This window comes from Pongo pygmaeus, chromosome 23 (genome assembly GCF_028885625.2).
Source record: "Pongo pygmaeus isolate AG05252 chromosome 23, NHGRI_mPonPyg2-v2.0_pri, whole genome shotgun sequence".
Classification (NCBI taxonomy): Eukaryota; Metazoa; Chordata; class Mammalia; order Primates; family Hominidae; genus Pongo; species Pongo pygmaeus.
This window is the reverse complement of record NC_085931.1, coordinates 31777694-31792084: the sequence shown is the minus strand read 5'-3', so window position 1 is coordinate 31792084 and position 14391 is coordinate 31777694. Positions and strand designations below refer to the sequence as shown.

Sequence of the window (14391 nt, the reverse complement as noted above, 5' to 3'; positions counted from 1 at the left end):
GGGAGCGCGTCGCTAATTGCCGTGGCCGACGCCAGTCGATGGACGCCACACTCGATTGGTCAGCGCAGCCGCAGACTCCGCCCACATCCCCGGGCCGCGCTCTAGGTGAGGCGCCAAGCGGTCTCCGCCTCAGGGTCTGAGGCTGCGAAAGGGGCGTAACAATGAGTGGTTCCTGCGAGAGGTCTGGGGAGGATGAAAAGCAGGAGGAAGAGGCGACGGCGGCCTGTGGACGTCTTGCAGGGGTCCCCGAGGCCGATTCGGACTCCGACCTAGAGACGGAAGGTGCTCGGGGCAGGGGCCAGGCCCGTCTCCTCCCCTTGGCGGCTTCTCCCGCAGGGGTTGTGGGAGGTGGGCTGGGGCCGAGGAGGCAGGAGACCCCTGTCCAGCAGTGCACGTAGCCCTCTGCGGGGTGTCTCCAGCCCCCTGCCCTCCCCTCGGCGCTCCTGGCGGCTTCAGGAACTTTACCATGAGAAGGCGCTTCTAGAAAGAGGTTAAAATGGAAAATCCCGCCAGACAGTACACCAAAGGCTGTCCCGCCCTGAAATGCAATCAGAGCTGGGTTTTCCCAATCCACAGGTAAAACTAATCTAATGGATGTATAGAATTTAGAAGTACTTCTGTTTTTTTTCCTGGGGAAAATATTCACAAAACATTTGTGGTCTGCAATCAGGTTAAAAGACACAGTGTGCAATTTGGCATCAGACAGGTAGAGGTCTGACTCTGGCAGGATTAGCTACCACTAGCTGTGAGACTTTATGTATTTATTTATTTATTAGAGCCAGGGTCTTGCTCTGTCACCCGGGTTTCAGTGCGGTGGCAGGATCATAGCTCACTGCATCCTTGAACTCTGCACTCCGGTGAGCCTCCTGCCTCAGCCTCCTGAGTCGCTGAGACTACAGGGGGCCACCACCTCTGGCTAATTTAAATAATTTTTTATCTCGCTATGTTGCCCAGGTTGTCCAGCTTTCTTTTGACAGCTGTATGACTTTAAGGAAAAGATTTGCGTTGCCTTAGCCTCGATGTTCTCATCTGTCATATGGGGGCAGTGATCCTAAGGAGCATAGGAAGCAGTGCTTCTAGAGGCAAAAAATAGGCCAGGTAGTGATGCAGGGCAGGGGAGGAGGCAGGTGGCTATAGCCATGCGGGGGTTCACATTCATCCCCCTGTCTCCTACCAGGCACCCATGGACTTGGAGAACTGGTCAGGGACACCCTCTACCTGAGGTCTTGCCGGATCCATAGCATTGTGCCCATCTTCTGCTTTCTGTGCCAAGGGAGCTCCCCAGAGCTGAACCTGCTGCACGGTGGCCTGGGGCCCCAGGTACCACTGGAAGGACACTGGGTCCAGGCTTACAGGGAGAGGCCCCGGGAGACAACAGCCATGGGAATGCCCCTGAGTCTGTCCCCTACACTCCCCAGCTTCTGCCTGTGCCAGGCATGCCCCAACCTCCACATCTGGGAGACAGATGGGATTGAGGCTATGACAGATGGCGTGAAGGGTTGGGGAGCCTTCAGGCTTCTAACCCGCTGGGGGTTCTGGGAGAGATGGGGGTAGGGGAGACCTAGGTGGGGCCTAAAAGGAGAAGCAGGTGTCCCTTAAGCAGGTGGAAAGGGGGGTACTTTCCAGGTGGGGGACGTGGAGCAGGCTGAGCCCTGGACCATGAGCCAGGATAGTGGCCAGTGTGTTTGCTCTGTCTCTCCCAGGGCGCCGGGCTCTGGCTTCCTCATTGAGCTCCAATCCATATGTCAAGTGGCTGAACTTTTGGGACAGTGGGCTCTATGGGGCAGTGACAGAGGCCCTGGCATGTGCCCTGAGCAAAAGCAGCAGCATCTGCAGTAGATGGGGCAGGTGTGAGTCCTCCCTTTCCTCAGGGATGTGCCGCCACCCCTGAAAGCTGGGTCATGTCACCTGAGGCCTGCTGGTGTTGCTGGTGGATAGAGGAGGGGCCTCATCACAGGAGGGGGTATGTGGGGTGGAGTTAGACCCTCTGCTGTGCAGCCAATGCTGGATACAAGTCCCTTCCTCATCCACCCCACCCCACCACTCTCCTTCCTTGCTGGCTGGCACCCATTCTCCTGCCCTGCCCTGCACATGGGAGACTCCCAGTGCCTGAATGCAGGGTGGAAAGTCCTGCAACACAGAGAGTTGGGGGCGGGGAAGTTCAAGAAAGGGGTGGGCAAGGTGGGAGTTCATTGAAGCTGAATCCAAATGCTGGCTTTGCCACTGAGAAAACGGGATGACCTATGAAAGCAGCTCAGTTTCCAATCTGTGAAATGGCCCCCACAAGACTTCACAGGCTTGGGGCTGTGGTGAGCATGAAGTGAAATGCACTCCTGAAGTGATCAGAGTGTGTGACCCATGTAAGTGCTCCATGCACGGCCACCTGGGCTATTATTGCCAATCCTGGCAATGGGGCAGTGAGGGCTTCTGAAGTGGGTGGTGATATCACTGCCAGACACAATCATCGATGGGGTGGCTGCCCCCCACCACAGCAGTCTCTACAGTACCAGGAGGCAGGCGGTTTTAACCACTTGACACAGAAGCTCGTGGGCACACAGGGAGGGGGAGGTCAGGGGCCAGAAGGGACCCAGCCATTGGGAGCCAGAGCCACCATGCAACCCCGGGACAGTTAACCTGTAAGGCCCTTTCGTCTGCCTCAGACCTGGAGGTTTGGGGGATGGCAGAAGAGGGAGGAGGGGGTGCCTGGCTTTGCATTCCACTGGCTGAGGAGTGGCTCCGTCCCCCAGATGTGGACCTGTTGGAGAACCAGTTGGCAGTGGCAGGAGTCCAGGCCCTCTGTGCTGCCCTCACTGTGAACCAGGCCATGCGGAAGATGCAGCTGTCAAGGAATGGCCTGGAGGAGCAGGCGGCCCAGTACCTTGCCGAACTCCTGCTGGCCCACATAGACCTGAAGTCCCTGGACCTGAGCTATAACCAGCTGAATGACCAAGCAGGTAATGCCTGCCCAGGGCACCATGGCCATGAAAGCTCAGCTTCCTGGGGCAGGGGTGGGTGGGGGTTGGCAGGACCGCACTGCACATCGCCAGGGAGCATGTGCTCTGGCTCCTGCTCCCCACACCCCACCTTGGCCCACTCCTCTTCCAGTCCAGCCACACGGAACTCTTCATTCCTTCCACAAATATCTCGTTGCCCACTGCTGTATGTGCTGGGCACTGACTTAGCCACCAGGGATCCACCTTGAACAAAACCAAGTTCCTGACCTCAAGGAACAATGTTAACAACATCATTCTCAGTAATCATTGGCACTGCAAAAGTAACAAATAGTTTATGATTCTAGAGAAGAATGGGGACCCCCTGCTTTAAAGAGGTGGCTGGGGAGGCCTCTGTGTGGTGACATTTAAGCTGAAATGTGCAGAGTGGGAAGGAGTCAGCCATGGCAAGATCAGAGGGAGAGCATTTCAAGCAGAGGAACAGTGAGCATGCGGGCCTGTTTCCCAGACTGGCGGACAGCAGTGTGACTAGGCTAGGGAGCCAGGGAAGCGTGGCCAGGCTGTGAGGTGGAGAGGACAGAGGGGGCTGCAGGGCTGTAGGCCGTGGCAAAAAGGGTAAAGATTTTGTTCCAGGTGAGGTAGAAGACATGGTTGGGATTCCTTGGTCTCATCATCTCATGCCCCTGAGTGTCTGCTTTGCCAGGAATTTGCACTTCTACCTGCCTCTCCTCAAATGGTCCAATAATAGTAACAATCACCTGGGACCCTGGGTTAGGCATGCAGATGCTGACCCTGGACCTGCTGAACCAAACTCTTAGGGGAATGCTCGTGAATCGGCATTTTAATGGATGCCCCAGGAGAACTCTTTTGTGCAGCATTTCAGAAGCTCTCATCTGGCTCAAGCAGCTTAGAGGGAGTGGGGTGGCACCAGACTTGGCCTTTGAGAATTGGCCCTGGAGTGTAACTGCCAGAGAAGCAGTTTGCCTTCTAAAAAAATTACTACTGGGAGTCAGTGAAATAAAAAGACAGGCTTATTTCAGACTTTGACAAACTGAATACAGGTGTCTCTTTGGACCTGCACAGTAAAAGGGCAAGTGCCAGAGAGGCAGCTGGGATGGAGGGCCTGGAAGCTAAGGTGTTATGAAGGCTTCACAAGCAGACCCATGTACATGAGGGAGGTGGGTGGGGACTGGAAATCGACAGGCCCAGCAAGGCCATTTTTTTTCTCCAAGAGGAGATCTGTGGGAGGGCCCGACTCCCTTGAGAGGTGAAGGAGCTTGTATCTGTGCCTCCCCACTTGATCCATGGCAATGGTAGCACCTACCACATAGGACAGCTGCAAGGGTCACACAGAACCTTCCTGCCCTTGAGCTGTTCAGCAAAAACAGGGCCTCCCCACAAAGTGGGGGATTACTGTCTGACCCTGCCAGCCCTAGAAGTGTCTGAGTAAAGAGGAAAGCACATGTATTTGAGTACCGGTATTATCAAATCCAGTGCTGGGCGCTGAGTCTAGTTCTCAGGTAGAGAGGGGGCAATGCCCTGAGTCCTTGCTTCTGCACAGGGAGCTCTCCATGGTGCTAAACAAAAGTGTCTAGCCACGGGTGCCAGTCCAGCAGGCTGGCTGAGCGCTCTGGTTAGTCCATCCATTTTTCTTCTGTGTATTTCTTCAAACCAGCCTTCCTAGACCTCTGCTACGTCTTACTATGAAGTGTGCATGGTTATTTGTGCATAGATCTATATTGTCTGCTTTTCTCTGTTTCAAAGTGTGATGTGTGTTCATTATGGATGGTCTGAATCCGTATCAACTCTCAGAGAGAAAGAGAAGTGGCCCCAGCTTGGTGGAGGTTGGTGGTGTGGCTCCCACGGGCATTGGCTCACGTTGTCCGGTTTCTCTCAGGCGGATCTGTGCATGGGACTGCAGGGCTTCCTCATCTTCCACAGCTTTGGGGGCGGCACTGGCTCTGGGTTCGTGTCTCTGCTCATGGAGCGGCTCTCGGTGGACTACAGGAAGAAGTCCAAGCTGAAGTTTGCCATTTACCCAGTCCCCCAGGTCTCCACGGCCATGACGGAGCCCTACAACTCCATCCTGACCACCTACACGTCCCTGGAACATTCTGACTGTGCCTTCACGGTCGACAGCAAAGCCACCTATGACATGTCGGCACAACCTGGACATCGAGTGTCCCACGTACACCAACCTCAGTCGTCTGGGCAGATCGTGTCCTCCATCACGGCCTCCCTGTGATTTGTTGGGGCCCTGAATGTGTACTTGACAGAATTCCAAACCAACCTGGTGCTGTACCCCCACATCCACCTCCCCCTGGCCACCTATGCCCTGGTCATCTCAGCCAAGAAGGTCTACCATGAGCAGCTGTCCGTGGCCGAGATCGCCAGTGCCCGCTTCGAGCCACCCAATCAGATGGTCAAATGTGACCCTCACCACGGCAAGTACATGGCCTGCTGCATGTTGTACAGAGGGGATGTGGTCCTGAAAGATGTCAGTGCGGCTCTCGCCACCATCAAGAGCAAGCACACCAACCAGTTTGTGGACTGGTGTCCGATTGGATTTAAGGTAGGACTGGGTGATGTGGAGTCCTTGTGCCGTCAGGAAGCAGCAGACCTGCAGAATAATGCTGCCCCTGAAGGCCCGCATCCTTTGTGGAGACAACCCCTTTTGACGTCAGCTAGGTTGCAAGGAGAATAATTTTAGTAATTTATTTCCTACTGCCTTATACTTTACCAGATACTTTATGTTCCCTCATATCTTACTGCTACCCTTTAAAGTTCATGGGGCAATATTACCAGCATCTTACACTTTAGAAAACAGAGGCTGAGGCTGGGCACGGTGGCTTACGCCTGTAATCCCAGAACTTTGGGAGGCCAAGGCAGTCGGATCACGAGGTCAGGAGATCGAGACCATCCTGGCTAACACGGTGAAACCCCGGCTCTACTAAAAAATACAAAAAATTAGCTGGGCGTGGTGGCGGACACCTGTGGTCCCAGCTACTCGGGAGGCTGAGGCAGGAGAATGGCATGAACCTGGGAGGCAGAGCTTGCAGTGAGTCAAGATTGCACCACTGCACTCCAGCCTGGGTGACAGAGTGAGACTACATCTCAAAAAAAAAAAAAGAAAGAAAAAGAAAAAAGAAAAGAAAACAAAGGCTGAGATAGCTTTAGGTGTCTGAAGCCTCACAGGCAGCAAGTGATGCAGAGAGAAATCAGAGATTATCTGACTGCAGGTCCTGGTCTGTCCTCCACATTACTCCACTGCTCACTTCAGTAATTTGTCAGGTTCTATGTTATCATTTTTTGTGTTATAAATAGTGGTTTTTACACTTTACATCATCTTGGTCACCTTTTGTCACTGAATTTTGGCCAACTAATATTTCTGTAAAGATTTTTAAATACATTGTGCAGTGTTTACTGTGAAGACCAAAGGCAGGTCTTTGCCCTTTCTCCAAACCAAGCAGAGACCTCTGCCTCACACACAGACTGATGATTTGGTGCTCCTTTAGCTATGCTTACAGTCAGTTGTCTACCAAGAGAAAAGTACCATGAATTTGGAAGCCAAATAACAGAATGTCAGGCTCGAAGATCTGTTGTGATGACTAGGCTAAATGCCTCACCACACCTGTGTTGGTCAACTTTGTGCCCTTGATTAGTTAAGAGCCCTTGTCTACAGTGGTTTCCCACATTAGGCAAAGCTATGGATCCCACATTTATAAGTCTTAATAAGTTCTGAAGGTGTTTGAGGAGTTGCAAGTTCCAGGATCATTCCAGATTGAAATGATATGAGAAAGTCACAGGTATGTGTCTTCTTTTTCCCACGTGGAATGGCCATAACTTGCCTCTGAACGCACACAACTTCTTGAATCTGTCTGGCCCTCTCTCAGCCACTTTACAAGACCTTGACACAGATCATCTATCTTTTTCATCTCACGTTGATGCAAATCATCTTTAAGTTGACAGACTTAAAGTGATTCATAGAACAGGGTAAAATCGGCCAGGCTCAGTGACACATGCCTGTAATCCCAGCACTTTGAGAAGCCAAGGTTGGAAGATCGCTTGAACCCAGGAGTTCAAGACCAGCCTGGGCAACATAGTGCGACCCTGTCTCTACAAAAGATATAAAAATTATCCGGGTGTGGTTGTGCATGCCTGCAGTCATAGCTAACGGGGAGGCGGAGGTGGGTGGATTGCTTGAGACAGGGAAGCAGAAATTGCAATGAGCCAAGATCACCACTGTACTCCAACCTGGGCAACAGAGCGTGACTGTCTCAAAAAAAAAAAAAAAAGGAAAAAGAAGGGTAAAATCTACAACAGTTACACCAACCTGGAATGTTCATTACATGTTACATAGGAGGATTACAGACCTTAGATGTTAGATGTTACAGGTAGGAGGTGAAACCCTCCATTCTGTGTCTAATTATTAAGCCTCTCAACTTGAGTAGGGGAATTTTTTTTCAAGTGGTGTTACATTTGGAAGACATCCTTAGCTGGCAGGCACTGTGGGAGATGCTATGCTCTGCAGAGGTTTCCTATTGTAGCTAAGTCTTGTGAGACAGTAGGGAGGCTAGTCTGTGGGGAGATAAAGTCACAGCCTCTCCTGTCCCCCCAGAAGATGGTCCAGCCCCAGATGGACCTTGTTGAATTCTCTTTGCTCTAATTTCCTTTTTGTCAGTCTTAGTGTGATTTACCATACATTCTTGTTTGTTTGTTTGTTTGTTTGTTTTGAGATGGAGTTTCACTCTTGTCGCTCAGGCTGGAGTGCAGTGATGTAATCTCGGCTCACTGCAACCTTTGCCTCCCCGGTTCAAGCAATTCTCCTGACTCAGCCTCTTGAGTAGCTGGGATTACAGGCGCCCGCCACCATGCCTGGCTAATTTTTTTTTTTTTTTTTTTTTGAGAGAGTCTCACTCTGTCACCCAGGCTGGAGTGCAGTGGTGCGATCTCGGCTCACTGCAAGCTCCGCCTCCCGGGTTCACGCCATTCTCCTGCTTCAGCCTCCCGAGTAGCTGGGACTACAGGTGCCCACCATCACACCTGGCTAATGTTTTTTTTTAAATTTTTTAGTAGAGCCAGGGTTTCACCATGTTAGCCAGGATGGTCTTGATCTCCTGACCTCGTGATCCGCCCGCCTCAGCCTCCCAAAGTTCTGGGATTACAGGCATAAGCCACCACGCCCGGCCAATTTTTTGTATTTTTAGTAGAGATGGGGTTTCGCCGTGTTGGGCAGGCTACCAAAAATACAAAAAATTAGCCAGGCATGATGCCACGCACCTATAGCTACTTGGAAGGCTGAGGTGGGAGGATCACTTGAGTTTAGGAGGCGGAGGTTGCAGTGAGCCAAGATTGCACCACTGCACTCCAGGCTGGGTGACCACATGAGACCCTCTCTCACCAAAAAAAAAAAAAAAAAAAGCTTGAGTCCAGGAGTTCAGGATCCGTTGGGGGAACATGGTGAAACCCCATCTCTACACAAAATACAAAAAATTAGCCGGGTGTGATGGCACACACCTATAGTTCCAGCTACTTGGGAGGCTGAGGTAGGAGGATCACCTGAGCCTGGGAGGCAGATGTTGCAGTGAGCCATGATTGCGCCACTGCACTCCAGCCTGGGTGACAGAACAAGACCCCTAGAAAAAAAAAATACGAACATTTGGGTTTTTTATTATAAAAGTGCTTATGTTGGCCAGGCACAGTGTCTCACACCTGTAATCCATTGGGTGGGTGGCTTGAGCCCAGGACTTTGAGACCAGCCTGGGCAACATGGCAAAACCCTGTCTCTACAAAAAATAAAAAATTAGCTGTGCATGGTGGCACACTTCCTGTAGTGCTAGCTACTCAGGAAGCTGAGACAGGAGGACTGCTTAAGCCCGGGAGGTTGAGGCTGCAGTGAGCCAAGATGGCACCACTGTACTTCACTCTAACCTGGGCGACAGAGCAAAACCCTATCTCCAAAAAAAAAGAAAAAAAAAGCTGGGTGCGGTCAGTGGCTCACGCCTATAATCCCAGCATTTTGGGAGGCCAAGGTAGGCGGATCACCTGAGGTCAGGAGTTCACGACCAGCCTGGCCAACATGGTGAAACCCTATCTCTACTAAAAATACAAAAATTAGTCAGGCATGATGGCGGTTGCCTGTAATTCCAGCTACTCTGGAGGCTGAGGCAGGAGAATTGCTTGAACCCAGGAGGTGGAGGTTGCAGTGAGCCGAGATTGTGCCACGCATTCCAGCCTGAATGACAGAGCAAGACTCCATCTCAAAAAAATTTTAAAAACTTGATATGGGCTGGGCGTGGTGGCTCACACCTGTAATCCCAGCACTTTGGGAGGCTGATGCAGGCGGATCACTTGAGGCGGGAAGATCGCTTGAACCCGGGAGGCAGAGGTTGCAGTGAGCCAAGATCACACCACTGCACTCAACGCTGGGTGACAGAGTGAAACCCTGTCTCAAAAACAAAACAAAACAACAAAACCTGATATGTGGCAAAATACTAAAAGAATGCAGAAGACTGAAAAGCTGAAGTCCTCTTCTTCCCCAGAGCTGCTTCTGTCCTTTGAAAAATGTTCTGTACATATTCAAGGCATATTAATCTCTTGTTATACAGGTGATGTTGACAGTGGCCAGCAGACACGTGTGTCCCTTTCCTGTAGCTGACAGACCCAATCACTGCACACAGGTGGTCACAGTAAACAGAAAGCTGGCAGCACTCCCACTTGGAAGGGCTGATTGGCTTGGCCTTACAGTTGTGGGAGGACACTCCCTGATCAGGGTACGAACCCTTCTCTCTGCCCCTTCCAACTCCTGTGGAGTCTGTCTGTATCTAGTTGCTGCTAACTGCTACATGCTTGGCAGGGCAAGGCAGGATCACCACCTCAGCAGGCGTTTGTCCTCCTCCTGCATGATGCTACCCTAGCTGCCCAAGGCTCTAGCCTGTGTATGTTATTACATAGATTTTTTTACACATAAATACATAGACTTCAACTCACTTTTCTTTTTACAAAGTATACAATATACCTTGGATGTATTTATATCCCAAGACAGGGTTCTCATTCTTTTTCATGTGTTTTACTGTATGGGTAATATGGATAATAATTTTTTTTTTTTTTCCCGAGACAGAGTCTCGCTCTGTAGCCCAGGCTGGAGTGCAGTGGCGAAATCTGGGCTTACTGAAATCTCCGTCTTCCGGGCTCCATCTTACGTGCCCGTAATCCCAGCTACTCAGGACGCTGAGGTAGAAGAATTGCTTGAACCTGGGAGACAGAGGTTGCAGTGAGCCGAGATTGCACTACTGCACTCCAGCCTGGGCAACAAAGCTAGACCCTGTCTCAACAACAACAACAAAAAAGAAGAAGAAGGAGAAGGAGGAAGAAGAAGAAAAGAAGGAAAAAAAAAGTCGTAAAAGGATATTAATTGTCGATAGATAACAGATAATGCCAAAAAATATAGAAGCAATTCTTAAAACACAGTGTTGGAACTGGTCCACAGCTCTAATTTTTAATGAGCTCCCATTTCTGAGGCCAATATAAACTTCATTCTATGCTGCCCATCTCTGACAGGTGGGCATTAACTACCAGCCCCCCACGGTGGTCCCTGTGGGAGACCTGGCCAAAGTGCAGTGGGCGGTGTGCATGCTGAGCAACACCATGGCCATCACGGAGGCCTGGGCCTGCCTGGACCATAAGTTCGGCCAAGTGCGCCTTAGTGCACTGGTACGTGGCGGAGGGCATGGCAGTGGGGGAATTCTCCGAGGCCCGCGAGGATCCGGCAGCTCTGCAGGATTATGAAGATGTGGGCATGGATTCCGTGAAAGCTGAGGCTGAAGAAGGCGAAGAATAGTGAGGGGAGGGTGCGGCAGGCAACCATGCCTCTGTATTCCCCACCACAACGCTAGGAGAGCTAATTACCTATTAAAATTTCTGTATTGCAAATTAGCCGGGCATGGTGGCGGGCGCCTGCAGTCCCAGCTACTCGGGAGGCTGAGGCAGCCGAATGGCGTGAACCCGGGAGGCGGAGCTTGCAGTGAGCCGAGATCGCGCCACTGCACTCCAGCCCGGGCGACAGAGCGAGACTCCGCTCTCAAAAAAATAATAAGATAAAATAATAAAATTTCTGTATTGCGATATTGTCTTTCCCCTGTGTTGCACTTTGAGAGATTCCTCCTCCAGATAACCCTCCCCGAAGTCCACCTCCCCCGTACGTGAGTGAGTGCAGGCTCTGGTTTTTGTCGGGTTCTTTCGAGCAAGCGTCCCAGGCCCCGTTTTGTTTCTTCAGTCAAAGGTCTTCCCGAGGCGAGCTGCCGCCCCTGCGGCTTTCGAGGCTCCCAGAACACTGCCGCTTTCCGCTCCCAGGCCGACCCGTACACTGGGGCCGCTCCATCGTGCCGGGGTGTTTACGGAGAAAAGTGAGGCCTGAACGGACGAAAGAGAAGCCCACGTGGGCCACAATACTGGTAGTCCGAGGAGCTGGGACGACGCGGACGCGACAGAGACTCGCACACTGGCGCCGCTTACTACCCCAGCTCGCTAGGAACTCGCCCCGCCCAGCCCGGGTGGCGGGGCACCTCCGGCTCTCCAGTCTCTATGGTACCAACTTCCGGCGCGCGCTACCCCTCGCGAGACTTCGGCGGCGCAGCAATGGCCAGACCGTGAGTGCCGCTGACAGAAGTCAAGAGAATCGGCTGGGACGGGGTTGGGGCAACAACGGGCCGGGGGGGACCCGACAGGCCAGAGCCCCTTGGGGAGGAGCGGCGGCTGGAGGCGCGAGGCTCCTCTGGATGCCCGGAGAGCCGCTTGCGACTTAACTCCCGCCTCCTTCCCAGATGCCGCGTCACTGCTCCGCCGCCGGCTGCTGCACACGGGACACGCGCGAGACGCGCAACCGCGGCATCTCCTTCCACAGGTCAGCGCGCGTGCGCCGCGGACTCACGTGCGCATGCGCTAGTTGTTGCTCGCCTCAGGTCGCAACTGCGTAGAGGCTTCGCGCCTTTCTCGGATACTGAGGAGGCTTGAACCTGTGGGTGGGAGGTGAAGCGGGACGGTCCCGGCGGGTCCAAATGCAGTCGGGAAGGGGAGGACGGGAAGTCTAGCCGGCTTGGACCTGCCCCACTCTGTTACCTGCCAGATGACGCTGAGGAAACTGCTTTTCTTCTCGAGGCCTCCGTTGCCTCGTCTGTGCCCGGGCGGTGGTGCTTATCCGGCGGGGTCGCAGGGAGGTCTTGTGGCGGCGCGTGTTGGGTCTGCGTTTCCCTTCTGGGGAGCTTGGGCAGCATGAGCCCAGGGCTGTGGACAGCCCGGTGCTCACGGGTTTGTGGCTCCACAGACTTCCCAAGAAAGACAACCCGAGGCGAGGCTTGTGGCTGGCCAACTGCCAGCGGCTGGACCCCAGCGGCCAGGGCCTGTGGGACCCGGCATCCGAGTACATCTACTTCTGCTCCAAACACTTTGAGGAGAACTGCTTTGAGCTGGTGGGAATCAGGTGGGCCTCCCTGCCGGCCGACGCTGGGGTAGGATGTGGGGCTTCCGGCGGACTGGGACAGCTGCGGGTCCTGGAAGTCCCTTGAGCAGCCTGCGTCCAAGGGGGCTGTTTCCTCTTCCCAGCTCTGCACAGTGAAACCTACCCCCAGGATCACTGTGCCTGTGACACAAGGGGAAAACAGGAGCCTTTCCAGAGAGTATTTTTCAGAGCTCCAGTCTTGCCAGCAAGTCCACAAATCAAAGAATTCTTTCTGGCTGGTCAGCCCAGCTCGGCTTGTGCAGGCTTTCCACACACCTGGACTTTGAGGAGTCCTGCAGGGAAGCGATTGGTGTAGCTCTAACTTGGTATTCCCCAGACGTATTGTTTGCACGATGCCTTCCAGCCTCCCACGGCGTTGGTGCTGGGGGCAGATTGGCCTGGGGAGGCAGCACTTGTTCTCCAGCTCATCTGGGTTGCTTTTCCCCACAGCGGGTATCACAGGCTAAAGGAGGGGGCAGTCCCCACCATATTTGAGTCTTTCTCCAAGTTGCGCCGGACAACCAAGACCAAAGGACACAGTTATTCACCTGGCCCCCCTGAAGTCAGCCGGCTCAGACGATGCAGGAAGCGGTATGTGGTATGGGTGGGGAATGCCCCACTCCCACCCCTAGGCTGAGGGACTGGGCCCTAGGGGTGTCTGCCAGCAGTCTTGCTGGACAGGGTTCTTGCTGCACAGAACCTGTGGATCGGGTTTGGGTGTTAAGGGTGGATCAGGTGGGCTGGTGGAGTGGGGTCTAGCAAGCCCTCAGCCTAGCCCATCAGTCTCTCTCTTCCCCCTTACCAGCTGCTCCGAGGGCCGAGGGCCCACAACTCCATTTTCTCCACCTCCACCTGCTGATGTCACCTGCTTTCCTGTAGAAGAGGCCTCAGCACCTGCCACTTTGCCGGCCTCCCCAGCTGGGAGGCTGGAGCCTGGCCTTAGCAGCCCCTTTTCAGACCTACTGGGCCCCCTGGGTGCCCAGGCAGATGAAGCAGGCTGCAGTGCCCAGCCTTCACCAGAGCGGCAGCCCTCCCCTCTCGAACCACGGCCAGTCTCCCCCTCAGCCTATATGCTGCGCCTGCCCCCACCCGCCGGAGCCTACATCCAGAATGAACACAGCTACCAGGTGGGCAGCGCCTTACTCTGGAAGCGGCGAGCTGAGGCGGCCCTTGATGCCCTTGACAAGGCCCAGCGCCAGCTGCAGGCCTGCAAGCGGCGGGAGCAGCGGCTGCGGCTGAGACTGACCAAGCTGCAGCAGGAGCGGGCACGGGAGAAGCGGGCACAGGCAGATGCCCGCCAGACTCTGAAGGAGCATGTGCAGGACTTTGCCATGCAGCTGAGCAGCAGCATGGCCTGAGGGGCTGCTGGACTGACCGAGGGGCTACCCAGCAAGACTGCAGCCTCTTCCTCCCTCAGATCCCACCAGACCCACCAGGTGCCATAATAAAGCGGATTCTAGACGGAGGGCCTGCTGTCTGGCTCAGCTGGGGGCTGGAGCCCCTCTGAGTACTAAGCTTGCTGCCCCAGACAGCGGCTGCAGCTCCCAGAGGGCTCAGTCCAAGCTCTTTGCCAAGGAGAACAGGGAGCCTGGCTCTCACCCCTCAGAGCTACTGGTAGACAGGTGGCAGTCAGCCCTGCCAGCGCAGCTCCGTGCCCCACAGGCTTCTCTGTAGGGGCAGGATGGTGTGAGTAAGGGCCAGGAAGACAGCTCCAGGTGCCCTCTCCATAGGATCTGAAACAGCCCTGACTTAAACCAGCCAGCCCCTTTGAGAACACTTCTAAAACCCAGTCTAGATCCGGTTCTCAAGCAGGAGCATGACAGGCTTCTGTCCACAGGCCCCATCAGCCTGGTGGGTAAGCAGGACAACCCTCTCCCCGCCCCCTTCACTACCATCTCTATTGGAAAAAACGGGGATGATGATGACAGTCATCAACCTCCTGGG

General features: G+C 53.9%; 2 protein-coding genes across 3 annotated transcripts; both read left to right on the top strand.

Moving 5' to 3' along the window:
• The first annotated feature begins 79 nt into the window (after window positions 1-79).
• LOC129022860 (tubulin alpha-4 chain-like) lies at window positions 80-6290 on the top strand. 2 transcript variants are annotated; one of them, XM_054469115.2, is made up of 2 exons: window positions 80-576; window positions 4849-6067. In XM_054469115.2, the coding sequence occupies exons 1-2, from the start codon at window positions 544-546 to the stop codon at window positions 5194-5196; spliced, it is 381 nt and encodes a 126-aa protein (XP_054325090.2). In that variant the 5' UTR covers window positions 80-543; the 3' UTR covers window positions 5197-6067. The 2 variants fall into 2 exon arrangements, with proteins under 2 accessions (XP_054325090.2, XP_054325091.2); XM_054469116.2 differs by lacking the exon at window positions 80-576 and adding an exon at window positions 2753-2954 and having other exon boundaries at window positions 4849-6290.
• Window positions 5002-13908, top strand: THAP7 (THAP domain containing 7). The gene is made up of 6 exons (XM_054469113.2): window positions 5002-5523; window positions 11227-11599; window positions 11774-11853; window positions 12274-12429; window positions 12898-13038; window positions 13253-13908. The coding sequence occupies exons 1-6, from the start codon at window positions 5447-5449 to the stop codon at window positions 13803-13805; spliced, it is 1380 nt and encodes a 459-aa protein (XP_054325088.2). The 5' UTR covers window positions 5002-5446; the 3' UTR covers window positions 13806-13908.
• The last annotated feature ends 483 nt before the right edge of the window (window positions 13909-14391 follow it).